The sequence below is a fragment of the Dipodomys merriami genome, unplaced genomic scaffold (genome assembly GCF_024711535.1).
Source record: "Dipodomys merriami isolate MVZ:Mamm:240054 unplaced genomic scaffold, mDipMer1.0.p SCAF_7, whole genome shotgun sequence".
NCBI classification, from domain to species: domain Eukaryota; kingdom Metazoa; phylum Chordata; class Mammalia; order Rodentia; family Heteromyidae; genus Dipodomys; species Dipodomys merriami.
In genome coordinates, this window is record NW_027206290.1 from 16,797,579 (window position 1) to 16,825,026 (window position 27,448).

General features: G+C 48.5%; 1 protein-coding gene across 2 annotated transcripts; it reads right to left on the reverse strand.

Annotated features, from left to right (window-relative positions):
- Positions 1–1,847: 1,847 nt before the first annotated feature.
- Itga10 (integrin subunit alpha 10) lies at positions 1,848–27,353 on the reverse strand. Of its 2 annotated transcripts, none has more exons than XM_070007571.1 (30): positions 25,887–27,353; positions 23,078–23,189; positions 20,923–21,032; positions 20,633–20,724; positions 20,346–20,460; positions 18,800–18,927; positions 18,494–18,642; positions 16,864–17,014; positions 15,950–16,115; positions 15,733–15,806; positions 14,972–15,116; positions 14,671–14,819; positions 14,052–14,195; positions 13,728–13,928; positions 13,214–13,344; positions 12,082–12,248; positions 11,850–11,992; positions 11,153–11,266; positions 10,860–10,945; positions 8,744–8,885; positions 8,071–8,163; positions 7,871–7,947; positions 7,623–7,712; positions 6,720–6,804; positions 6,493–6,606; positions 5,976–6,056; positions 5,750–5,863; positions 5,214–5,309; positions 4,552–4,665; positions 1,848–4,282 (listed from the first exon to the last, which is right to left on the reverse strand). In XM_070007571.1, exons 1-30 carry the CDS (start codon positions 25,936–25,938, stop codon positions 4,217–4,219), a joined length of 3,501 nt encoding a protein of 1,166 aa, XP_069863672.1. In that variant the 5' UTR covers positions 25,939–27,353; the 3' UTR covers positions 1,848–4,216. The 2 variants fall into 2 exon arrangements, with proteins under 2 accessions (XP_069863672.1, XP_069863671.1); XM_070007570.1 differs by having other exon boundaries at positions 13,728–13,931.
- Positions 27,354–27,448: the final 95 nt, after the last annotated feature.

Here is a 27,448-nt window from a genome sequence, read left to right on the forward strand (position 1 = left end):
ACCAAACCCCGCAGTCCGCCCTGCAGTGTGCACCTCCCCTCTTTCGGGGCCGGGTCCCCGGGCCCCGCCTCGCAGAGTGCACCGGCCTCCCCCGAAGCTCGCCTCATTCCCGCCCCTCCCAGAACGGTGAGGAGGCAGGCGAACCCCGGCTTCCCAGGGAGGGCCCTTACAGGCGGTGAGGACACTTCATTACACCCAGGGGCCTCTGCTTCTTCCTCTCCTCCAGCATCCCCGCCCCATGGGAACAAACCCCAAGCACCCAAGAGGACTTAGAGAGAGCTTTGGGAACCAGGAGGAGGTCGCTGTGCCCTGAACACAGATAAGACCGGGCCCCCGCTGCTACCTGGGGGACAAAACCTGAGGGAAAGGGGGTCAAGACCAATTTTCTAACCCAACTTTGACTTAGAAAGGGGCAAAGAGAGGATTTTTATCTTAGCATTCCCTCTCTGAAAAAACAGCAGCAACAACAAAATACAAACCCGATCTTTCCTGTCTTCACTCCCTTTTAAGTTGAGACTTTTGGTTGGGGGTGGGGGAGGGTGGAGAGTACAAGGGCTTGAACTCAGGGCCTGGGTGCTGTTCCCCTCGAGGCTGATGCTCCACCCGCTGCTTTTCTGGTTAGCCAGAGATAAAGAGTCTCCGGGACTTTTCTGCCCAGGCTGATTTCAAACTGAGAACTTCAGATCTTAGCCTTCTGAGTAGCTAGGATTACAGGCTGGAGCCACCAGTACCAGGTTCTAATAGATTTACAAACAAGAAAACTACCCCTAGAAACGTTAAATCTGTCTGAGGTCAAACAGGTTTGAAGCAGTATAGCCTACATTTAACTCCAAAACTGTTTTCATTATTAACAACTGTACTGAATAGCATCTTACAGTCATCTGAGCCCCAGTGATGTTTATTTAAGGCTAATAAATAAAAGATGGGTGATTTCAATATAGGTGTCTTTGGTTTTTTGTTTTTTTTGCCAGTCCTAGGGCTTGAACTCAGGGCTTGGGCACTCTCCCTGAGCTTTTTTTGCTCAAAGTTAACACTCTATCACTTGAGACACAGCACCACTTCCGGCTTTTTCTGTGTATGTGATACTGAGGAATCAAACCCAGGGCTTCATGCATGCTAGGCAAGCCCTCTACCACTAAGCCACCTTCCCAGCCTTCTGTACTTCCTGAACCTACACACCTTATACTCTATAGTTCTATAAGTAAATGAGAATTACAGGAGGCTATAGCACATTTCACATGGGAGATTCAAAGAAAATAATCAAAATATACTTTATAACTTTTTCTTCTCGGAAATCTACTTTTTTTTTTTTTTGTCCATTGTGGAGCTTGAACTCTTGGTCTGGGCGGTCCCTCAGCTCTTCAGCTCAAGGCTAGTGCTCTAGCACTTGAGCCATAGCACCACTTCCAGCCTTTTCTGCTTATGTGGTACATGCTGAGGAATCAAACCCAGGGCCTCCTGCATGCAAGGCAAGCACCTTCCCAGCCCTAGGAAATCTACAATATAAAGACACAGGCAAGCTGGGTGCTGGTGGCTCATGCCTATAATTCCAACTGAGATCTGAGGATTGTGGTTCAAAGCCAGCCCAGGCAGTAAAGTTCATGAAACTTTTATCTCCAAATAACCACCAAAAAAGCTAGAAGTGGAGGTGTGGCTCGACTGGTAGAGTAACAGCTTTTAGCATAAAAGCTAAGAGATAGTGTCTAGGCCTTGAATTCAAACTCTGGTACCAGCACAAACAAAAAGAATCAGATAAAGTAAAAATTTGCCCACCATTTACTCACCATAGCAGGCTATATCCTAGGAAACTCAAACAGAGTCAGAAGTCATTTGACACTGAACTTTATTTGTCCTCACCATCTGATATATTGTCTACTCTGCTGGGAAACAGACAATGCCCAGGGAGGTAGCCCTCTGCTGAAGGTCAGATGCATACCAAAATAAACATTCATCCAGGCCTCAAGAACAGCCTGGAAAGACAGGTTCTCTGGCCAATATTCCCCTCATGCAACTGAATCTTTGCTCTGTCTAACTTGAAATGAGCGCTGATTCTTCCCATGCTAAATCAGAGTTGCACTGTGGAGACCAATTACTGATTCTGGTATCCAAAATCCTGATGACACAAAAAGAAACCAAGTTTCTCAGTATCTCTGAAAATCAAATTGCTGACTGAGTACTCATGACCATAAACCTAGCTACTTGAAAGTCTGAGATCTGAGGAAGCCAGCCTGAGCAGGAAAGGCCATGAGACTCTTCAATTAATCAACAAAAAGCCAGAAGTAGAACTGTGTCTCACGTGATAGAATGCCCATCTTGAGAAAAAAAAAAAAAAAAACTAAGCAAGAGTGAAAGGCCCTGAGTTCAAGCCCATCACCACATTAAAAAAAAAAAAACAATAAAAAATAATTTTGGGGAAAAAAAGGGAGAAAATCCAATTTTCTTTGCTGGTTGTGACCAAGATAGAAACAAGACCAGTGGTTTAGATATAGAATTTACTTTGGGGTTTCCAGTAAATATCACATAAGAGCTGACAAACTGATTCTATCATAAAAACCCCTTTAAAAAATGACCAAGATGGGGCTGGGAAGGTGGCTCAAGTGGTAGAGCGCTAGCCTTGAGCTGAAGAGCTGCGGGACAGTGCCCAGGCCGAGAGTTCAGGCCCCACGACCGGACCCAAAAAAAAAAAAAAAGAAAGAAAAGAAAAGAAAAAAAGCCGGAAGTGGTGCTGTGGCTCAAGTGGTAGAGCATTAGCCTTGAGCTGAAGAGCTGAGGGACAGCACCAGGCCCGGAATTCAGGCCCCATGACCGGACCCCCCCCCAAAAAAATGACCAAGGTTGCTCCAGAAACATTGCCCTAGGAGCTATGCATGCTATAATGCTATACAGTCGAAGATGGACACGTGAGGGCTTGTTTCTGAGAGTTCAGCCTAGTGTCTGGCTTTTAAATGTCAATCTCATGGACGGACAAGGAAAAGGTTCTTCCCATGGTCAAGTAGTAATCCTCACGCTTCAGTCTTGGTACAGCTAAAGAGGGAGGCCCGGGATAACTGGACACCAGAAGCTCGTTCTTATAATCCTAGCTACTCAGGAGGCTAAGATCTGTGAATCATGGTGTAAAACTAGCCTGTGTCAGAAGGTCTGTCTAATCTCCAGTTAACCACCAGAAAAGCTGAAGTAGAGCTGTGCTCACGTGGTAGCCTTAAGTGAAAAAAAGAAGCAAGAGTGTCAGGTCCTGAGTTCAAGCCCTAGTACATACACACACACACATACACATGCACGCACACACATGCATGCACGTACACACACATACACGCACATATACCACACACACAAACACACACAAAAAGAGGCACATGCACACACACTGCCTAGGGTATCCTGTCTTCTCTGCTATTTTAGCTTTAGCCACTTGGGGGACCCTTGGCTCCAGGGAAAAAAAAATCAGGTCTTCCAAGGAAGGCCGAGGCTTGGGAAGGAGGTGCCAGCAAGCCTAGAGGCAGCTCTGTTTCCCCAGCACCTGAGGGCAGGCAAGTGTACCACGGAGTCTCAGGTTTCAGGCGTGGATGGCAGTTGCCTGTCTAAAAGCCTCTCTGTTCCTTGGGATTGTACAGAATGTCTCTTGTGGCTTTTCCTCCTCCCTCCTTTTTTCCTGTGGACTCTCCCCATCCGCTCTATGAATCACTTAGGCTCCACAGGAAAGCAGCAGATGTTGACTTTACTTCTTTCAAGCCAATGTCAGCTCCCTCCTGTAGAGTGAGGAGGAGGCAGGAAGGTAAAACACACACACACACACACACACACACACACACACACAGCAGGGGAATGGAGGAAGATAACCTGGAGGACTCCTCCTTAACAAAGTATTAGACAGGATAAGGGAATGTGAAAGGAGTCAGGGACACAGGCAAACATTCTTTTGATTACTGGAGATGGGGACAAATAGGCCCCGGAAAACAAAGACCCCAATGTTGACTAGGGAATGGGATCGCAAGGAGGGAAGGCCTGGGTGGGAGGACGCCTGCGTTTGGTGCCAGCCCTTCTTGTCTGAGGTAAAGTCTCATCTCTTGCCAAGAGTATCACCAAGTAAGACTGCAGGTCTGGGGAGAGAGTCCAGAAGCTTCTTCTTGTCCCTGCTGACTTCTCAAACCGCTCTTCTCTTTTCACAAGGCTCTTGAAGAAGCTGCCAGGAATGGGGTTTTGGAGCCTTATTGTACATTCATTGCTCCATGTTCTCTTTTCTTTTTTCCTCCCCGGGTACTTTCTTACGGGCAAAGAAGCCAAGCTATAGAAGAAGAGAGAAGAGCCCTTGGCACGTACCCTGATTGGGACTCTTGCCCGCAGCCCACAGACTGATCTGCAGTCTTCACTTTTGTTCTTCAAAAATATGGGGTTCAGATTTATTTTATTTGGCTTTGTTTAACTCAATCAACATTTGTGTAGTACAGTGCAAGAGATCTGGGCATGACACCAACAGACTGTCTAGCTACCTGGCACGAGTCCTGTCCAACTGTGGGTGCCATGCTCCCCATTTCTCATTACACGCGTGCCTACCTTCCACAGGCAGAAGACAAGGAGAGCAAGCAGGAGTAGCCCACCCAGGATGCTGCCGAGAAGGATCCACAGGGAGATGAGGACAGGACGAGTCTGAATCACCTCGAGGAGGCTCTGATGGGAAGAGAATTGTGTGTGTGTGTGTGTGTGTGTGTGTGGATGTGCACGCGTGCGTGCACACACGCATGCACAGGTGTCTGTGTCTGCATATGCGCATGCCATTAGAGAGCATGAACTCTCGTTCTTACTTGGTTTTTTCCACTTAGGGCTGGTGCTCTATCATTTGATAGAGCACCACTTCTGTTTTGTGTTTTTCTTTTAACTTGTGAATTGGAGAAAAGAGTCTCATGGACTTTTTCAGCCTGAGATGGCTTGGAACCATGATCCTCAGATCTCAGCCTCCTGAGTAGCTAGGATTACAGGCGTGAGCCACCAGCGCCCAGTAGGAGTTGTTCTTCACATGAGGCATCTATTCAGCTCTCTCAACCCCACATTATAGCAAAGCCTGCCCCCATAGGGAACCTTAATACAGGAATACTAATGCTCATCATTTCTGACTTACCTGCTGCTTCTTAGCAGAGGCATTTTGACTCTGAAAAAAACTCCTCTCTTACCCCATCGCGTCACCATTGTTTTCACATTCTCATTGTTTTCCAGCCCACCTCACTCCTGCAGGAGGCTTCAGTCAGCTTCAGGACACTGCCTTCCTCTGTTCCCAGCTCAAAGCTGCTCACCACTGTCAGAGACTTGAACTTGGCCTGTGAAGAGTGGTGGGAGGACATGTGAAAAGAGCCATCAGGCTCGTGTCTGTAATTCCACCTGCTTAGGAGGCTGAGATCTAAGCATTGTTGCTTGAAGCCTACCTGGGCAGGAAAGCTTTGAGACGCCAATTGGCCAGCAAGGAGCTGAAGCGGAGGGGTGGGGTCAAGTGGGAGAGTGCCAACCTTGAGCATAAAAGCTAAATGAGAGCTCAAGGCCTTGAATTCAAGCCCCAGGAGTGGCAGGCACACACACACACACACACACACACACATTAGGAAGAAGAACATAGAGAAGATTAGAGAGATGAATATCTTGTTCATGGTCCAATAGCCAGCAAGAAGCAAAACTGAAATTTTTACATGGGTTTGTTTATCTCTAAAGTGGATGTCAATGTGTCAGACAGAAGTAGGAGGGGAGAAGAGGAGGAAAGGCTTACCCTCCGGAAGAATTCATTGTGGATCAGCCTCAGAACTCCAACAGAGACCTCAGCTCCCTTTGCCAGCTGCCCCAGGTGGCATCTCACCACCTGACACTGCGTGTTGCTCAAATTCTATGAGAAGAGAGACCAGATCAGGATCCTGAAAAAAAGGCTTCCCACACTCCCCTCCCCATACCTTGCTCTGCTTGCATTCTTATTCTGGACACCCACTCCCGATTCATACCAGCCTGTTCGTGTGCTGAAGGTCCTCTGGATGCACAAGGGACCCTGGTGGCTCTGTCAGGTTCTGGACTATGCAGCTTGCCTATGGAAGACCTAACTTGAAACACCCTTCTGAGCCAGAGCCTGGTGGCTCACATCTGTAATCCCAGCTACTCAGGAAGCTGAGACCTGAGGATCATGGTTCAAAGCCAGCCCGGGCAGGAAAGTTCATGAGAATCTTGCCTCTAATTAACCACCAAAAAAGCTGGAAGTAGGAGCTGTGGCTCAAGTGGTAGCCTTGAGTAAAAGGAGCTCAGGGACAGTGCCCAGGCCCTGAGTTCAAGCCCCAGGACCAGCACACACATATACACAAGAAATAGATGTTGTTGTTGTTGTTGTTGTTATATTAAAAGAAAGATCTCACAGGAAGAGGAGCCCTGAGAGCAGCCAGCCTAGGGAAGTAGTACAAAATCTGGCTTCAGTGAGTTCACCAGCTCAAGGCAGCCAGGTTCCAAATGCTCTAGCCCACCCAGACTCACATTGCTCGTGACGACTTGGGATAGAGACAGGAAGTAATTGCCCCCATGGGCTGCAGCTGGAAGGAGGGCAGAGAGGATGAGGCCACGGACCACATAACAACCGAGGTTCTGAACCTGGGAGAATTGGAAATGGTGAGGGACACCATTGAAATCCATCAGATTCTCCCCATCCTTTCTCCACAGAGCAATTGCTCCTCCCTACCCTCACCCCACTGTCAACTTCTCACCCTGAGAGTGGTTTTGAATTCAGGGCCAGGATTCATTGGGAGAGTCCGGTAGGGGTGAACCTCATAGCGGTGCAGAGTGGACTCACTATGTAGACACCAAGTCAGGAAGTACAAGGTGACAGCCATGACGCAGGGACACAGGGACACAGGATCAGGGAAGGCAGGAACAGCACATGGAAAAAGTGTACAAGGATTAAAAAGACATGGAGGGCTGGGAAGGTGGCTCAGTGGTAGAGCGCTTGCCTTGCATGCATGAGGCCCTGGGTTCCATTCCTCAGCACCACACAGCAGAAAAAGCTGGAAGTGGTGCTGTGGCTCAAGTGGTAGAGCGCTAGCCTTGAGCTGAAGATCTGAGGGACAGCACCCAGGCCCAGAGTTCAGGCCCCACGACTGACATAAATAAATAAATAAATAAATAAATAAATAAATAAATAAATAAATAAATAGACATGGAATGTAATTCAGGTGTCGGTAGCACACTCCTGTAATCCTAGTTACTCAGCAGGCTGAGATCTGAGGATCGTGGTTCAAAGCCAGCCCAGGCAAGAAAGTCCATGAGACTCTTATCTCCAATAAACCACAAGAAAACCAGAAGTGGTGCTGTGGCTCAAGAGGTAGAGTGCTTGCCTTGAACTGAAGAGCGCAGGGACAGCGCCCAAGCCCAACAACCAACAAAAATTAAATAGAAAGATAGATAGATAGATAGATAGATAGATAGATAGATAGATAGATAGATAGATAGATAGATAGATAGATGGATAGTTGATCCTGAGTAGGAATGAGGACAAAAAGATTTGACATTTGTGTTTCTGGTAACCCTGCATCCCATTGGAAAAATGGGAGAAACATAAAGGAAATGAGTCTGGGGCCCCAACTGGGTCCCAGCCAGAAGTTGGGCCATACCTGGAGAACAGCAGATGAGGCTCATAGTGGAGGTAGGCAGATGTCTGCACTGTATTATCTTGCAGGGTTCCATTTCTCTCCAGGCTGCTGCTGCAGAACCGGGGATGGGGGCGGGGGAGGGGGCAGTTCACACACAGGCCCTCCTTAGATATCCGGCTGCCAACACAGGGGGCACACTGCTTCCGCCCCCTGCCCCCAACTTCTAGCCAAGACTCAATAGGAGAGGAAGGAGCTTCCCCTGTCCTCACCTACTGACAGTCAGTCTCACCCAGACCTGGTTCAGAAGGGAGACACAGCTAAACTCAAACTCCAGCAGAAAAGTCACCTAGGGGCAAACCGGAGATTACTTCCTTTAGGAACCCTTGTGTGCCTAAATGATTACCCAGGCCTCCCAGCTCCCAGCCACCGGTTGTCCAGAGCCCTTTCTTCATCCCAAGTCACGACTTACCTTAGCTCCAGCCTGGAAGACCGGATGCCCCACGCTGCAGAGCTGGGCATGAGGGGAACCAGTGGTGCACTCCACTTTTATGGGGCTGTCTCTCTAAAGGCAGAGGAGTGTGGGTGGGGCTACAGCTGGGCTGTACCCTCTCCTACCCACAACCTTTAAAAACTGAGCCTTTCGGGCTGGGAAGGTGGCTCAGTGGTAGAGCGCTTGCCTTGCATCCATGAGGCCCTGGGTTCGATTCCTCAGCACTACATAAGCAGAAAAAAAAAGCCGTGGTGCTGTGCCTCAAGTGGTAGAGTGCTAGCCTTGAGCTGAATAGCTGAGGGACAGTGCCCAGGCCCAGAGTTCAGACCCCATGACCGGATCCAAAAAAAAAACTGAGCCTTTCTTTGAGGCAATCATAGGCAATCACGCCTATAATCTCAACTATTCAGGTAGCTGAGATTTAAGGATCACCATTCAAAGCCAGCCTGGGCAAGAAAGTCTATGAGACTTATATATAGCTCCAATTAGCAAAAAGCCAAAAGTGGGGGTGTGGCTCAAGTGGCAGAGTATCACTGGATTGGCATATGCACACACACACACACACACACACACACACACACACTACAAACAAGGTCAAACTCTAATTTTCCTTTTCTTATCTCCTGCTCTCAAATCCCTTTCTCTAAGGTACCTGAGGAGTGAGACTTGCCAAGTGGAGGTTTCTCGAGAAGCTGAGATTCAGGCTAGTGTTGTAGGCATTTTCTTTCCTGTTCTCCAGACTTGCTGACACCAGTACTTTCTGCCTGCCACCTCGAACTACAAATGGAGCCTTCCTGGAAGCGATGGACAAAGGAGAGATCAGGAGATGCCCAGTGATGCCCAATACTCCTGTTATCTGTGGTAAGAAACAATCCCCCCTCCCCCAAGGTGGGCGGGCCTGTACAGAGTCCCAGGGTCACAACAAATTGGAGAGAGACTCTACAAATGGGACTACCTTAAAATAAAAAGCTTCTGCACAGCTAAATCTATATCGCAACCAAGCTAAAAAGACAACCAACTAATTGGGAAAAAATATTTACCAGCAATATATCAGACAAGGGGTTAACATCCAGTATATACAGGGAACTCAAGAAACTAATCCCTCCCAAACCTAACAAACCAATTACTAAATGGGCAAGGGAACTAAAGAGGGACTTCTCAGATGAAGAAATAAAAATGGCAAAGAAACACATGAGGAAATGTTCATCATCCCTGGTGGTGAAGGAAATGCAAATAATGACAACCCTGAGATACCACCTTACTCCAGTCAGAATGTCCCACATCCACAAATCAGCCAATGACAAATGCTGGAGGGGATATGGAGAAAGAGGAGCCCTATTACATTGCTGGTGGGAATGTACACTTATACAACCACTTTGGAAAGCAGTCTGGAGGGTCCTTAGAAAGCTAAAGATTGACCTCCCTTACGACCCAGTCATACCACTTCTAGGCATCTACCCTGAACAACAGGAATCAATATACAAGGACACGTGCACCTCCATGTTTATTGCAGCACTGTTCACAATAGCTAGAATATGGAAACAACCCAAATGCCCCACCACAGATGAATGGATCCAAAAATTGTGATATCTATACACAATGGAATATTATGCAGCCATTAGAAATGACAAAATAATGGCATTTGCAGGGAAATGGATGGAGCTAGAAGGAATCATGTTGAGCAAGGTAAGCCAAGAGCAAAGAGACAAACCGTACATGGTCTCCCTGATAAGTGGATGATAAATCTAAAATGTTAGGTGATACGACAAAACTAACAGGACTTAAGAAACAAAGAACTCCCACTCATCTGGTCGAACCACTACTAAATATCCCCATGCTGCTGATCCACATGTATGGTGTATATGTGTACACCATTATATGTTATAGACTGTGATAGACAATTTGCTCCAGGAAAGTTAGAATGAACTTGTGACTTTAAATGAGCATCATTATTCCACAATACTGTGAAATTTGGGAAATTATATAATCACTTAATCACAATTAAAAAAAAAAAAAAAGAACCTCGGGGAAGGTAGGGAGGGAAGGGATGGTAGGGGGAAAACAATGGAGGGGGTAACAATGCTCAATAGGAAGTGTACTCAGTACCTTACTCATGTAACTGTAACCCTCTGTATAGTATCTTTACAATAAAAAAATTTAAAAAAACTAAAAAAAAACCTAAATAGCATAAAAAGAATAGGGGGAAAAAAAAGGCAATGGTGGGGACTTTTGATCCTTGAGCTTTGGCAAGGCTATTTCTGCCACATTTTGTGGACCCAAAGGAGTCCCAAGATTCATTGGCATGAAGAAGCAAAGTGATATTGCAAAGGAGTATACATTAAAAATGCTTGGACATTAAGTAAAACAAAACAAAAAAAAAAAAAGAAAAGAAAAAGAAACAATCCCCCTTCCCCCAAGGTGGGCGGGCCTGTAATCCTTGCTGCTCAGGAGGCTGAGATCAGAAGCTCACAGGTTGAAGCCAGCCTGGGCAGACAAATCTAAGACACTCTTACCTCCACTTAGCCAGCAAAAAGTGGAAAGTGAAAGTGTGGCTCAAGTGGTAGAGAAAACAGTCTTGAGTGAAAAGCTAAGCAAGAGCACAAGGTTCTGAGTTCAAGTCCTAGAACCAGCACACAGAAAGAAAAGTAAACACACACACACACACACACACACACACACACACACACACACACACACACACACACACACCCTTTCAAGTCTCCTCTGGCTTATCTCAGATTACCCTATTTGCCCAGTTTATATCCAACCTGGACCCTCTGATGTCCATATTAGCTCGGAGCACCAGGTCAGTGATACATTCATTGTCAGGGCCACAGTCTTTTGAGAAGGGGATCTGGAAGAGAGACAAGGTCGGGTCAGGAGGGATGAGGAGAAGGCAAGGAGAAAGGAATGGAACTTGAGGAAAGTGAAGGAAAAAAGTAGGTGTACTTCGATTAGGGCAGCCCCTCCATCTCCATTCACCCCCCCACCCCTCTCTCTTGAAATCACTGGGTAGGTAGTACTGGAGCCCAGAGGCAAGGTGGAGCTTAGTACTCCTAACCAGCTTTCCTATGAAGGTGGGTGAACTTTCATCCAGCACAGGCCCCGGCTTTGTGGAGTTGTCCACGGCAAAGGTCACAGTCAAGGCCACCGGCCGGAGATAATCTGAGGTATCCTGTGGGAAATCCAAGTCAGACATAGTGAGGAACCAGGTTCTGGGTACAACTCCAGTCCCTGGTAAAATGTACTGCTGAAATGATCATTAATGGAGAACTTTCCATGTCCTAGGCACTGTGCTAAGGTTTTTAAAATACTTCTGAAATTGCCTACTTTGTTCTTTGTGCTAGTATTGGGGCTTGAACTCAGAGCCTAGGCATTGTCCCTTAGCTTTTTTGATCAAGGCTGGTGCTCTCAAGCCACAGCTACACTTCTGCTGTTTTGCTGCTTCATTGTAAATAAGAGTCTCCTGCCTGGGCTGGCTTTGAACCACGATCCTCAGATCTCAGCCTCTTAAGTAGCTAGGATGGCAGGCGTGAGCCACCAGTGATACAACTTCAGTGAAATAGTTACTATTCTTGCAGACAAGGAAACTGAGTGTTGGATGTGAAGTGACATGGGAGAGTTGCCAGTGATGAACAGCAGGATTCAAATGCCCATCTGAATCATCTCCCATTCCCTGCTTCTGCGTTCTCGCTGATTCACACCCTTGCTGGGACCCAGCCTGCTCCTTTTGCAGCGAGGCCCCGCCCCCTGCTCACCAGCACGTGGAAGCAGAGCTGCTCACAGGTGACATTCCCCACACTGAGTCGGAGCCGTCGAGGAGACAGCCGCTGGCCAGAGCCATCAAAGGCCGCCCGGACCCCGGCTGTCCACTCATCCAGCGATGCGGTGAATCTTATGTCTGAATGGAAGAGGCAAGGGTGAGCATGGAGGTGGATGCAGAGCCCTGGGGGGAGGGGTGGGGCAGGGGCTGAGGATTGAGTCACACACCGAATTGGCGATCCCAGCGGCCAGGAGTGCCAGACGTCACTTGGAAGCAAAGGACTGCGGTCAGGCAAGCTGCATCCTGGCCTCGCCGCCTACAGTCCCTCTGAACCACGCTGATGGCTGCCGGGGTCACATTGAGTGATGGAGCCAAGTGGACAATGGGTCTGGAGCTGGGACCAGGGCAGGGAAGATACTCTAGCGGCAAAAGGAGAAGCCTTTGGACAGCCGGAGTCTGGGGGCTCACACCTATAATCCTAGCCATTCAGGAGACTGAGATCTGAGATTCAAAGGTAGAAGCCAGCCAGGGCAGGGAAGTCCATGAGGCTCTTATTTTCAATGAGCCACCAAAAAATAAATAAAAGCTGGAAATGGAGGTGTGAGAGCCAGGGGAGAGCCAGGCCTGAGAGAAAAATCACAGGCCTGAGTGCAAGCCCCACTACTGGCACAAATTAAAGGGGGGAAAAAGGTATGAGCCCAGGCTGGGGATTGAACTCATGTATTTGCTGACTGTGCATGAGGCACTGGGGGACCCCTGCATCAAAAGAAGGAAGAGTAGGAGCAGGAGAAAAAGAAGAAAAAACAAGTACCACCTTGGTGCTTTCCTTCCTATGATCAGAACAAAGAATGAGTTGGGTCCTGGTGGCTCACACTAGTCATCTAGCCACTCAGGAAGCTGAGATCTGAGGATCACAGTTCAAAGCCAGCCCAGGCAGACAAATCTGAGAGACTCTTATCTCAAGTCAACCAATAAAAAGCTGGAAGTGGAGGTGTGATTCAAGTGGTCTTAAAAGAAAAAGCCAGGCAAGAGCATGCGGTCCTGGGTTTAAGCCCCAGGACCTGCGTGTACACGTGCGCACGCGTGCACGCACACACACATACACAGAGTCAGATAACAGATTCAATGAAGTAAACACCTAGATTGACTGATTTGACTTTTACAATAAACCATAAGTTTTCATCCTATAAACTTGGGATGTAGGAGATGACCAAGAAACCCAAATCTAAGTCTCTGACTTTGATGTGTCCTGTGCTTCCATGCAGTGCTTCCCCTGCTACCAGAACCAGAGCCCCTCACCTGCCCCTCACTACAAGAACCAGAACCAGAACCCCCCACACCAGAACCAGAGCCCCTCACCTGAGTAGGATGGCTGCCCCATGGGCACCCACAGCCACATCTACCAGGTCGTCTCCATCCAGATCTAACCGCCCATCCACGCTTCGGCCAAAGTAGCTGAGGGTCTGTGGCATGGAGGCAGCAGCAATCCGCTGGGTGGAAGAGAATGGAGACTGAGGCAGGGACTCACAGACCTGCTTCTTAGTTTTTCTGCCAGGCCCTCCCTTCCTCCCTCCCTACTTTCCTTCCTTCCTTCCTTCCTTCCTTTCTTCCTTCCCTTAATTTTTTTTTTCTCCTTATGCAGGTACTAGGGCTTGAACTCAGAGCCTAGGCACTGTTCCTGAGTTTCTTTCCACTCAAGGCCGGAGCTCTAGTGCTTAAGTCACATCTCCACTGCAGGTTTTTTGATGGTTCGTTAGGAATAACAGCCTCATTTTCTTGCCTGGCCTGACTTCCAGTCTTGATCCTTGGATCTCAACCTTCTGAGTAGCTACGGGTCCAGGTGTGTCCCCCACTTGTTCTGGGCATTCCTGACCTGGGCAGCACGAGGTCTGACTCCCCTCTTGGTTCCATGGTAGAGATACAGTGCTCCTTGGTGTCCATCCTCCAGAGGTGCTCCCACAGCCACATCGGCAAAACCATCTTGGTTCAGATCAGGAAGAGCTCCCATGGCAAAACCAAACCGAGCGTCCTGGGAGACTGCCGGCTCAAGTGTGTCTTGGAGCATCAGCAAAGACTGCTGGTGGAGCGAGCGCACAGGAAACGCACATTTGACATTCCTGCCCCCTCCAGGAGGCATGTGCCATCCTCTTCCCATCCACCCCCTCCATCAAGTCCTAGGTGATACCGGAAGTCTCACCTGGCCCACAGCATACACATAGACACGTCCTGTCTCCTTGTTCTGGGGTCCCAGGAACATGGGAGCAGCCACAAGTAAGACGTCTGTTGTTCCATCACTATCCGTATCCAAAGGGCAAAGTTCACTGCCAAAGTAGGAGCCAATCTGGGAAGTGATGAGTGGTGGTGACCCCAGAGGAAAGGGAAGGTAATGTGAAGCGGCCTCGGCAGGAAACATGCACCAATCTGCCAATCTGATCCTCACATCCCTAATAAACTCTGTCCACCAAAATTCATACTTTCTACCATTTGTGTGCTTTCTCTCTCTCTCTCTTGGCTCTCTCTGTCTGTCTGTCTCTGTCTCTCTGCTTTTGGGTGATGGGAGGTAAGTGCCTAGTGGACTTTCCTGCTTGGGTTGGCTTTAAACTATGATTCTTATATCTCAGTTTACTGAATGGCACCTGTGCCCTGGCTCCTCAACCCTTCTTTTTTTAAAAAAAAAATATATTGTTATTATAAAGGCGGTATACAGAGAGGTTACAGTTATGTAAGTCAGGTAAAGAGCACGTTTGTATTTGGACAGTGTCATCCCTTCCCTCGCTCCTCCCCCCCCCCGCCCCCAACCCTTCAGGATGGCATACCTGTTCCCCCTGGAGGCTCTGCGCAACCCTCACAGCCCCATCTTTCTTCAGCTGGAAGGCAATCACTTTTCCTCGATGTCTGAACCTAGGAGCCCCTGAGAGAAAGAGGCGGCGTCCACTCCGCAGAAGCATGGAGGAAACAGAGTAACCTAGAAGAGAACAAGGCATCCAAGAGGAAAGGGGCGAAGGAGGCTCAGAGTGGAGGGGGCGTCTCAAAGACACAGGAGATGTGGGGATAACAGCACAAGCTGAGAGGCAGGCCCTCTAGGTCCCCTCTCTCTCGCAGTCCCCTTCTGCTCACCCAAATAGGCTGCATGGTTCTGAAATTCAGGGGGAAACTCATCCTCCAGGGCTGTACGTGGAGGGAAAAGGCGGCGACCTTCTTCAAGCCAGAGCACTGAGCCGCCCCAGTCATAGGCGCCCACCATCCCAAAAAGAATCCCATCCTGCAGGGAAGAACCAGGTGGAGTTATTGAGAAGGCAGTCTGGAATAAGGAGAAAAAAGTCAGCTGGGACACTAGTGGCTAACACCTAGATAGGAAGCTGAGGTCTGAGGATTGTGGTTCAAAGTCAGCCTGGGCAGAAAAATCCCAGAGACCCTTATCTCCAATTAACCAGTCAAAAGCCAGAAGTGGAGTTGTGGCTCAAGTGAAAGAGTGCCAGCCTTGAGTGGAAAAGGTGAATGAGAGCAGGAGGCCTTAAGTTCAAGCCCTAGTACTGACAGAGGAGGGAAGAGGGGGATGAGGAGGAAGTAGAGAAAGAAGAGGAAGAGGTGGAGGAGGAGGAGGGAAGGTAGGAAAGAAGAAAGGAAGGAAGGAAGGAAGGAAGGAAGGAAGGAAGGAAGGAGGGAAGGAGGGAGGGAGGGAAGGAAAGAAAGAAAAGAAAAAAATTGGAGGGACCCATAAATGAATCCTTTTTTTTAAGGCCTGACACCAGGATTCCACTCTGTACTTGACGCTTTTGCTCATTGGCTGACACTCTACCAACAGAGCCATGCCTCCAACCCCTCATAAGTGAATCTGAGGCTGGGAGCTGGCATGGAGGGGTCAGAGTCTGTCCAACCTTTAGCCGATGAGTGGAGAAGCCAATCTGAGACATTTCCAGCCCAAAGGAACTTTCATTTTCTCCATGGGACCCTTGTGAATGAGAAAACAGCAGCATGCTATCAGAAGAAGACAGTTCCCTTTTGACCTACACATTTCATTCTGGAACCCCACTTATTCTCCAGCCCTATTCCCGACACACACTGCCACCTCCCATTTTCTGGGGCAAGCAGTACCCTCAAGGCCAAAAATTCGGTCTCCTAGGGCATCCACAATGTCCGTTAGCGCAGCCTCATCAGTGACATTGAAGAAGAAACGCTCATCTGGATCGCTGGCGATGGCTCTGATTTCTCGCAGGAAAGCGCTGGGGTCACGCTGCCGTCGGAGGTAATGACCAAGGACCTGAGGCCAAGACAGCAAGATGGCATCTGTTACATAATGGAATTTACTCATGTACCAGGAAGAATGAGATTCCATCATTTGCATACAAATGGATAAGCCTGGAAAAAAAAATTATTTTGTTTTTGGTTGTGGGACCTGAACTCTGGGCCTGGGCGCTGTTCCTGCACTCTTCAGCTCAAGGCGAGCGCTCTACCGCTTGAGCCACAGACCCACTTCTGGTTTTCTAGTGGTTTATTGGAGATAAGAGTCTCATGGACTTTCCTGCCCGGGCTGGCTTTGAACCGCAATCCTCAGATCTCAGCCTCCTAAGTAGCTAAGATTACAGGCACGAGCTACCAGCGCCCAGTGGGAAAAAAATTATTTTAAGTGAAGTAATTCAGGCTCAGAGAGATGAAGGACACATGCTTTCTCTCATATATGGAAGTTCAATGTAAATGATGTGAAAATGGAACCAGGAAAGTTGAAGGGGTGGGTGGGATTGGGAGAGATGAGGGAGAAAGATCAAAGTGACATGGATGACATTGAATTGAAACCTATTTGTACAACTACTTAATGATGAAGAAAACAAGAAAAAGAAAATACAAGAAAGACAAAAGGATGGTGCCCATTCTCTGTGAAGTAAGGAGTGACAGAACAATACCATCTGAAAGGAAGGGAGGGAGGCAGGGCTAAAGACCAGGAGGTAGTTAAGACCTCTATTCTTCAAGTTCACAATCCTTAATCCTTCTAGATCCAGAGTTGTTCTCACCGCAATTCCATAGCGGGTCACCCTGCCTGCCTCACAGGCCTCCAGCGCTGCAGGAAGATCCTCCCCATCATGCGACTCTCCATCTGTGACAACGACCAGTAGCCTGGCGGCTTCTGGTCGGCCACCCCGGGACTGGCTGAATCCCTCTGTGCTGAGAGGAGAGAGAAATGAATGACACACGATCACATGTACACACACATACAATTGTGTGTGTGTGTGTGTGTGTGTGTGTGTGTGTGTGTGTGTGTGTGTGTGTGTGTTAGCATTCTACCACTTGAGTCACAGCTCCACTTCTGGCTTTTTTTTTTTTTTTGGTGGTTAATTAGAAATAAGAGTCTCGCCGGGCGCTGGTGGCTCATGCCTGTAATCCTAGCTACTCAGGAGGCTGAGATCTGAGGATCACGGTTCAAAGCCAGCCCGGGCAGGAAAGACCATGAGACTCCTATCTCCAATAAACCACCAGAAAACCGGAAGTGGCACTGTAGCTCAAGTGGTAGAGCGCTCGCCTTGAGCTGAAGAGCTGAGGGACAGCGCCCAGGCCCAGAGTTCAAGCCCCATGACCGACAAAAAAAAAAGAAAAGAAAAGAAAAGAAAAGAAATAAGAGTCTCACAGACTATTCTGCCTTTGGCTGGCTTCGAACCTCGATCCTCAGATCTTAGCCCCCTGAGTAGCTAGGATTACAGACATGAGTCACTGGCACCTGGCACACATAAAATGTAATGCTATCAGTAATTCACTGAGGTCAGGCATGTTGTCTTTCCGGCCATTTCCCAACAATGTCTAACATGGAAACAGGCACAGAATCAATGAAGCACAGCTCAAGATTTGAATGCCACAGAACATCAAGAATGCACCACACAAGTGCAAATGATCACAAACTGCATTCATTCAACAAACACTGGATTTGGGAAGAAACAGGCACAGAATCAATGAAGCACAGCTCAAGATTTGAATGCCACAGAACATCAAGAATGCACCACACAAGTGCAAATGATCACAAACTGCATTCATTCAACAAACACTGGATTTGGGAAGACAACTGTCTTCAAGTCAGGATCAAGTCAGGAGGGTCTCCCAAGCATGAATTTTAGATCAGGCTTGCAAAGGCGGCTAGAGCATGAGTGGGGGAGAAGCTGAGAGCCACAGTCCCAGTTGAGTAGAGGGCTGGAGTACTGTCTACAGAGATCAATAAAGACATGGAAGTCAGGAGCAATAGCTCACCCCTGTAAATCCTAGCTACTCAGGAGGCTGAGATCTGAGGATCATGGTTCAAAGCCAGCAAGGTTAGAAAAGGCCATGAGACTTTTATCTCCTACTAACCACCAAAAAGTCAGAAGTAGAGGTATAGCTCAAGTGGTAAAGTGCTAGCCTTGATCAAAAACCTTAAGGAGAGCCCAGGCCTTAACTTGTTCAAGCCCCACTACAGGTGCACACATACACCCAACCTAGACCCTGTGTAGAAATACAAGAGGGAATGCAATCACAACTTAGCTTTCCTCCATGCACATGTTGTGTGCACAGAGACAAGCATGCCAGTGTCCTGCTACATACACATTACCTGCCAAGCGGCCCCACCCCCTTTCCATCCTTCATGGCCCCGCCCTCCACATGCCCCTCCCACAGCCTCACCAGGCCACCATTATTGCTTGAGCAGTCTTGGTTTCTCTGCCCTCCCGCCGACTGAGGTTCCTCGCTGCTCTCACCACTTCTTCCTTGGTCCGAAAATCTCCGAGGGACCACTCATGGGTAGGGCTCTCCCCATACTGCACCAGCCCCACCTGACAAGAGCATGTGCACCCCGTGGGATGAATGTGGGAAGGGAGTGGAGGAGGGAGAGACAGAGGGGAGAGAAGGGAGATGAACATCTGGATACGATGGAAGGTGTGGCCTGCATTTCCCTCTTCCCCCAAGCCTGTCCATATTGCCTGCACTAACCTGTATCTGCTCAGGATCGATGAACAGTCTCCCTACCAGCCTCCGCAGGAAAGTCTGAACTTCAGACCAGGGGTAGATGCTGTTGGAGCCATCCAAGACAATAACAACGTCCATGTATGTGGGGCAGCCTAGGAGGAAGGGTGCAGTAAGGGGAAACACAGATTGAGGTAGCAATCCTGGGACAGGAGACTCAGTTCAAACCTATATTACTCTGTGTGTGTGTGTGTGTGTGTGTGTGTGTGTGTGTGTGTGTGTGTGTGTGTGTGTGTGTGTGTGTGTGTGTGTGTGTGTGTGTGTGTGTGTGTGTGTGTGTGTGTGTGTGTGTGTGTGTGTGTGTGTGTGTGTGTGTGTGTGTGTGTGTGTGTGTGTGTGTGTGTCCCTTAGCTTTTTCATTCAAGACTGGTATTCTATCTCTCGAGCCGCAGCTCCATTTCTGGCCTTTTGGTCATAAATTGGAGGTAAGAGTTCCATGGACTTTTCTACCCATGCTGGCTTTGAACTTCAATCTTCAGATCTCAGCTTCCTAAGTAGTTAGGATTTCATGCATGAGTCACTCTGCCAGCACTGGGCTTGAACTCAGAGCCTAGGTACTGTCCCTGAGCTCTTTTGTTCCAAGCTAGTGCTTTACCACTTTGAGCCAAAGCTCCACTTGCATTTTCTGAGTGGTCCTGGGGACTTTTCTGCCCAGTCTAACTTTGAACTGTGATCCTCAGACCTCAGCCTCCTGGGTAGCTAGGATTAGAGCACTAGGTGGGTCTTAAACAATTTGTTTTTTGTTTTTTTTTGCCAGTCCTAACTCAGGACTTAGACACTGTTCCTGAACTTCTTTAGCTCAAGGCTACCACTCTACCACTTGAGCCACAGCATTACTTCCAGCTTTCTCTGTGTATGTGGTACTGAGGAATCAAACCCAGGGCTTCATGTATACTAGGCAAGCTAGTTGGTGGAAAATAAACAAAGGGAAAAAGAGGTATGAAAATAGGTGACACATAGGAGAATGGAGACTTGAACGTCATGGCAAAGGCACACAGAGTGGAGGGTTGAGTTTTTTAATTAATTAGACCAGATCAGGAAGTCTTGGTGCCTTGGTAAGGGGTCTGAACTCTAATGTGTTAGAAAACAAGGGGTGGTGGTTTGCAGGAACAATAGGTTTGCAGGAACAATAGCATAGCCATGCAAATTCCCCTGCAAATTATCAACCTCCCCCCCTTATTTTGCCCCCCCCCCTTTTTTTGATGCCAGTCCTGGGGCTTGAACTCAGGGCCTGGACACTGTCCCTGAGCTTTTATGCTCAAGGTTAGTGCTCCACCATTTGAGCCACAGCTCCACTTCCAGCTTTTTTGCAAACTAACAGGAGCTAAGAATCTCACAGCCTTTCCTGCCCAGGCTGGCTTTGAGTCTCAATCCTCGTGTCTCATCCTCCTGCATAGCTAGAATTACAGGCATGAGCCACGAGTGCCTGGCAGTCATACCCTTTTTGAGCCATATTTCCCCACCCAGGACCCCTTTCTGGGCACTTGGTCCTCAGGCCCTTCCTCAGACTCACGCTGGGCAGTGGGCGCCAGGGTTTCCCGGGGCTGGAAGGAGGCATCCACGAGGGCACACAGTCCAGAACTGAAGACAGAGGTGCCGCAGGCACGAGACCAGAGCGGGGCGCAGGCCTGGAGTGGGGGGAGGAAATAGTGACCCCCCCAGGTTCGAGCACCCCAGAACATGCTGGAGACGGAGGAGACCTCTAGCCCACTGGCTAAGCTTCTCCTCAACCGGCCCTCTCCCAGACCTTTTGCCTAGCGGGCCTCCGCAGACCCAGCCACCACCCTCTCTGTGGCTCACCAGGAACTCTCCATCATCAGCTGTGCTGAGCAGAGACATCCCTAAGTGCATGTTCACAGCTGGATGCGAGGAATTTCCCAGTGGACAGTGACCTGGGAGGTGGGGAGTAGACAAGAACATGGGTGCTGGTGCTTGACTTCATGATGGTTGGGTAGGGAATGAGAGGGGATCAGTACCCAGGTGAGGACCAAAGGGGGTGGGTTATGGAGGCAAAGAAGATGCTGGATATAGGGTCAAAGTTACAAGGGCAATAGGGGTCAGGAGTGGGAGATGGTCAGACATCTTCTTACCCAAGTGGCTTTTGACACATGAAGCATTGTGAGTTTCCCCTACAGAGCAGCGATAAACATCCCCAGTCCGGTCACCTGATGGGCCAGCCCAGGGGGCGCCCACCAGCATCCTGGAAGGATGTAAATATGGGCATAGGGTAACTCTTTTGGAGTCCCTTTAAAGTGTCATAGATGTGACCCTTTATTTATCTAAACCAAAGGGAAAGTTCAAAGATTTGAACCCCAATCACCTTATAAAAATTATTATCTTGGGCTGGGAAGGTGGCTCAGTGGTAGAGTGCTTGCCTTGCATGCCTGAGGCCCTAGGTTCGATTCCTCAGCACCACATAAGCAAAAAGAAAAAAGCCGGAAGTGGGACTGTGGTTCAAGCGGTAGAGTGCTAGCCTTGAGCTGAAGAGCTGAGGGACAGGGCCCAGGCCCAGAGTTCAGGTCCCACAACCAGACCTCCCCCCCAAAAAATTATCTTTAATTAGTGTGTAAAGGGGGTCTCATTTTCATGTATGAGTATACCCAGCCACTTTTTTGGTTTTGGTTTTGTGTGTGTGTGTTAGTACTGGGGCTTGAATTCCACCTTCTGCTTTTGCCTTAGCTTTTTCTGCTCAAGGCTGGCACTTTGACTTGAGCCATACTTCCACTTCTGGATTTTTGGTGGTTAGTTGGGAGATAAAAAATGTCTGGGCCAGTGGTTCAAGCCTGTAGTATTAGCTACTCAGGAGGCCAAGATCAGAGGATGCAGGTCCAAAGACATTTTGGGCAGGAATGTCCTTGAGACTCATCTCCAAAGACCAAAAAAGCCAGAAGTGGATCTATGACTCAAGTGGTAGAGTGCTAGCCTTAAACACAAAAGCTAAGGGGCAGCACCCAGGCCCTGAGTTCAAGCTCCAGGATAAGCACACACAACACAATTCACACTCACACACACACACACACACACACACACACACACACAATCTTGTAGATTTGCCTTTCCAGGCTAGATTCTTTTTTCTTTTTCTTTTTTTAGTTGGTCATGGGGTTTGAATTCAGAGCCTAGGTACCATCCATGAGCTTTTTTGCTCAAAGCTAGCACTCTACCATGAGTCACAGCATCACTTCTAGTTTTCTGGTGGTTTGGAGATAAGAGTCTCACGGACTTTCCTGTCTGTTCTGGCTTGAAACCACCATCCTCAGATCTCAGCCTCCTGAGTAGCTAAGATAATAGGTGTGAGCTACCAGTGCACAGCTTTAGGTTTTTGTTTGTTTGTTTGTTTTTGTCAGTCATGGGGTTTGAACTCTGGGCCTGAGTGCTGTCCCTCAGCTCTTCAGCTCAACTCCAGTGCTCTACCACTTGAGTCACAGCACAACTTCCAGTTTTCTGAGTAGTTTATTGGAGATAAGAGTCTCATGGCGGGGCTGGGAAGGTGGCTCAGTGGTAGAGCACTTGCCTTGCATGCTCAAGGCCCTGGGTTCGATTCCTCAGCACCACATAAGAAAAAAGCTGGAAGTGGCGCTGTGGCTCAAGTGGTAGAGAGCTAGCCTTGAGCTGAAGAGCTGAGGGACAGCTCCCAGGCCCAGAGTTCAGGCCCCACGACCGGACCCCAAAAAAAAAAAAAAAAAGAGTATCATGGCGTTTCTTGCCTGGGCTGGCTTTGAACCATGATCCTCAGATCTCAGCCTCCTGAGTAACTAGGATTATAGGCATGAGCCACTGGTGCCTGGCTTTTTAGTTTCTTTTTAAATTGTCTTTTTTTTTTTTTTTTCTGTTTTGGTACTGGGGATAGAACTCATAACATCACTTTTTTTTTTTTTTTTTTTTTTTTTTGCCAGTCCTGGGGCTTGAACTTCAAGGCCTGGGCACTGTCCCTGAGCCTCTCTGTGCTCAAGGCTAGCGGTCTACCACTTAAGCCACAGCGCCACTTCTGGCTATTTCTGTTTGTGTGGTAGGGAGGAATTGAACCCAGGGCTTCATGCATGCTAGGCAAGCACTCGACCACTAAGCCACATTCCCAGCCCGGTTTTTGTTTTTAACTGCTTTGAACTGCAGTCCTCAGATCTCAGCCTCTTGAGAAGCTAGGATTATGGGCGTGAGCCACTGGACCTGACTACAGAGCCATCTATCTTGCCTCCTCTTGTTCAGCTGTGTCCCAATCCCATGGCCTTCTGGTTTCTTCCTCACCATCGCTGTCCACCTCCAACATGTTGTAAGACACTGTATCCAAATTCGGCTTCTGGTGGCCCAGTGAACAGACGTGGGTGATACACATCCAGGTTAAACGGTGTACAGAGAGCTGTTGGGCCAAGATAATAAGGTTAGGGCTGGGAAGGTGGCTCAGTGGTAGAACGCTTGCCTTGCATGCATGAGGCCCTGGGTTCGATTCCTCAGCACACATAAGCAGAAAATAAAAAAGCCAGAAGTGGTGCTGTGGCTCAAGTGGTAGAGTGCTAGCCTTGAGCTGAAGAGCTGAGGGACAGCGCCCAGGCCCAGAGTTCAGGCCCCATGACTGGACCCAAAAAAAAAAAAAAAAAAAAGATAATAAGGTTAGCATGGCTGGTCAGTCAGGGAAGGACCAGACATAGGCCATAGAGAAGACTGTGGAACTGTCTGGAGTTTGTTTTGTTTTCTTGTACCCAAGGCCTTTGGCAGGTTAGGCAAGTGCTTTACCACTTGAGGTATGCTGTGTGACACTCTGCCACTTGAGCCATACCTCCACTTCCAGCTTTTTGGTGGTTAATTGTAAATAACAGTGTGACAGACTTTCATGCCTTTGAACCTTGATCCTCAGATCTCAACTTCCTGTTTAGCTAGGATTACAGATGTGAGCCACTGACACCCAGCTTGTTTGTATTTTGGTTTTGATATAGAGTCTTACTATATAGTCCTGGCTGGGCTCAAACTCAGGATCTTCCTGTCTCTGCTTGTCAGATTGCTAGAACCTCAGCCCGGTTTGGAAATATCTGTGTGTGTGTGTGTGTGTGTGTGTGTGTGTGTGTGTGTGTGTGTGCGTGCATGCACGCGTGAGTACACATGTCATACTCAGAGCCTTGTGCTCTCACTTCGCTTTTTTTTGTATGTCCATCCTGGGGCCTGAACTCTGGGCCTGGGCGCTGTCCCTCAGCTCTTCAGCTCAAGGCTAGTGCCTTACCACTTGAGCCACAGCACCACTTCCGGCTTTTTTCTTTTTGCCTATGTGGTGCTGAGGAATCGAACCCAGGGCCTCAGGCATGCAAGGCAAACGCTCTACCACTGAGTCAACTTCCCAGCCCCTCACTTCGCTTTTTTGTACTCCAGGCTGGCACTCTACCACTTGAGCTATACCCTTACTTCTGGCTTTTTGTTGGTTAGTCAAAGTCTCATGGTCTTTTCTGTCTAGGCTGACTTCTAACTGTGATCTTCAGATGTCAGCCTCTTGAGTATTCAGGATTACAGGCATGAGCCACAGCACCCAGCTTGGGAATATCCGACTCTTAATGTGTGCCTATTTCTTCTGAACTCTCCAGTCTCTGTCATCTACTCAGAGCCCGACATGGAAGAATCCTGCCTCTGTGTGGGTCTGTGGCCCTCGGCCACACTGATGCACAGCTGTATTTTCATTCCCTCTCCTGAAATCTCATTCACAGACATGTCTGGAAAGGTCAAGTTACTCTTTTCCCCATTAGTCCTCCTACATATCCTCTTCAAATTGTGAGGGTCCAAGAAAACTTTCCTCCAGCCCCTGAATACCATGGTTTCCATTTTTTTTTCTCCCAAACCCAGGACCATAGAAATATAATAAGACAGAACAAGGGGGCTCTCCATCTGTCTCTTGTCTTCTAGTAGCATTGTCAGTCTGGCACTTGCTCCCGATGTCTAGGCCCCTGGTTGCTTCCAGCCCTGGAAACCTCAATGGTAATTAACTGGGCAGGGCCATGCACTGCCCATACACAGTTCACCATCAGCCCAGTCCAGAGGCTCATCACCCCTCCACACTCCTCACAATCCCCTTCCTTTTTAATCATATCCACCCACCAAATTGCCCCTTACCTACCTCCCACAGTTCCCTGCAACTCTGCCCACTTTAAAGACCCCTACCACCGCAATTATGTCCTGGCTGATTCTTCTCTTTTGACCCCAATTCCCTTAAAATCAGAGCTGTTATTTTAGGAAACAAAGATTATAGGGCACTGGACAAGGAAAAATTCCACGCCTCATTCCTCCCTAGGTTCTCTTCTCAATTATGTTTTGCTTTTTATTTGCAAGCCAGTCAGCAAGTTTATCCCACCAATAAAATAACAAGAGCTATGGCGCTAACTCAAAACATGCTCACTTTCAAAAAGGTATTTTCTATGCAAGCCTTTTTGCATTCAGGAGACCGACAGGGTGGTACGACAGGGAACCACAGCGCATGGGTTAGCTGAACCAGGTCTGACCACATAGCGAGGCAGTTACGCCTTCCGCCCCAAGCATAACTGAGGGGAGGGAGAGAGAGCAGGAATCGGATTTGCCACTTGCATTTCTCTTCTGTTTCCCCATTCCCATAGGACTTAAGACAAAGGTTTTAGAGAATTAGGTACAAATTTGCCTTTGTGGGGTACCAGGGCTTGAACTCAGGACCCAGATGCTATCCCTTTGCTTTTCCAATCAAGGCTGGCACTCTACTTCTTGAGCTATGCCTTCTGCTTCCAGCTTCTTTGCTGATTAACTGGAGAGAAGAGTCTCAGGGACTTTCCTGCCCAGGCTGGCTTTGAACCTGGATCTTCAGATCTCAGCCTCCTGAGTAGCTAGGATGACAGCTGAGCCACCTCGCTCAGCTGTTAGGTACAAATCTTATGCAAGGCTCCTGAGACTCATGTAGGGACACAGGAATACACACAAAGGTACGGAATGCACAATCAGTATTAACCTCCTACCTTATCTCCCAAAGAATATTAACTCCCCAGGGATCCCCATTCCAAACAATCCATGTCCCCTCCATTCCCACAGAATCGAAGATACTGCATTCCCTCACCTGTCAGTAGCATCAGGGGTAAGAACAGGTGAAGGAAGAGGGTGAGCTCCATGCTGGGTCCTTGTGCCCTGCGTGAGAAGTCCTCTGTGCCCGCGTCCCTCTCCCTCTCTGTTTTCTTTACTTTCCCTCCTATCCTGCCCCCTCCCACTGGCAGCTAAAAATAAAGTTGGAAGGAATGGGAGGAGGGGTGGCGGGAAACTGTGGGGAGCCCCAGCCTGGGCCTGGAAGGCTGAGGGCTCTGACTAGTTCTCTGCCTTTGTGCTGCCCCCTGGAGGTCTCATTTCAGTGTCTAAAGAACACTTTTTCTTTTCTTTTTCTTTTTTTTTTAAAGTCAGTACTGAGGGTGAACTCAGGGGGCCTGGGCGCTGTCCCTGAGCTTCTTTTGCTCAAGGCTAGTGCTCTACCTCTTGAGCCACAGCTCCACTTCTGACTTTTTTCAAAAGTAGCTTATTGAAGATGAGATTCTCACAGACTTTCCTGCACAGGCTGGCTTCAGACCACATTCCTCGGATCTCAGCCTCCTGAGTAACTAGGATTCTAGGCGTGAGCCACTGGTGCCTGGCTTGAGAACAATTCTCACCATCTTTGCTGCTTCTTTTTCTTTTCCTACCTTAGTTACCAGGTCCATAATAGTTTCCTCAAATTTGGAAGTGAGAGACAAGATTCTTTTCACTTTCTAATCTTATTTATCTCTACTTTAGATATATAAAATAAAAGCTGATAGCAGTAGCATAATTTTCCCCCCTACCCAGAAGAATCACAGTGTTTGAAGACACAATTCCCAAACCAGACCTTGGCAGCCCAGGGCACTGCATGCAGTTCATGGCTCCCAGCATGTGCAGCCCTGTAGTGTTTGGAGGAACAAGTTCACATATCTATGAATGAGCATGAGCTGTGTTTTGCAATCCTCAGATCTCAACCTCCTGACTAGGTAGGGTTACAAGTCAAAGCCACTGGCACTGAGCATCAACATCTCAGCTGTGGGAACCATAGATCTTCCTAGCTTTTAGCATGTCTGTCATGTAGAATATCCCCCCTGCACACTGTATGTTCTCAGTGAAAATGTGTGGCCAATACCATGGAAAACCCAAAGTATAATAACAGGAATAGGGGTTGTCAAATGACCAGAACAAAAGGGACACCACATCAAATGTCAATGAACAGTTGAGTACAGTGGCACATACCTGTAATCCTATCTACTCAGAAAGCTGAGGCAGGAAGATTCCAAGTTTATAGCCAACCTGGGCAACACAGTGAACCTCTGTGTGAGGGGAAAAAGTAAGAGGGGGGAAGGAGGGAGGGAGGGAAGGAAGGAAGGAAGGAAGGAAGGAAGGAAGGAAGGAAGGAAGGGAGGAAGGGAGGGAGGGAGGGAGGGAGAGAGGGAATGAGGGAGGGAGGAAGGAAGGAAGGGAGGAAGGGAGGAAGGAAGGAAGGAAGAAAGGGAGGAAGGGAGGGAGGGAGGGAGGGAGGGAGAGAGGGAAGGAGGGAGGGAGGAAAGGAGGGAAGGAGGGAAGGGAAGGGGAGGGAGAGGGAGAAGGAGAGGGAGAGGGAGAGGGAGAACG

Bases quoted from the DNA above. Each gene is read 5' to 3' on its own strand.
- Itga10 (XM_070007570.1), bottom strand. From the start codon at position 25,938: ATGGAGCTCACCCTCTTCCTTCACCTGTTCTTACCCCTGATGCTACTG. The intron at 20,461-20,632 runs GTGAGCCACAGA...CCCCCACTCCAG, and splicing joins CTGATGATGGAGAGTTCCTG to GCCTGCGCCCCGCTCTGGTC. The intron at 8,886-10,859 runs GTTGGATATAAA...CATCGCTTCCAG, and splicing joins ATGGACATCAGAGGGTCCAG to GAAGGCTCCATTTGTAGTTC.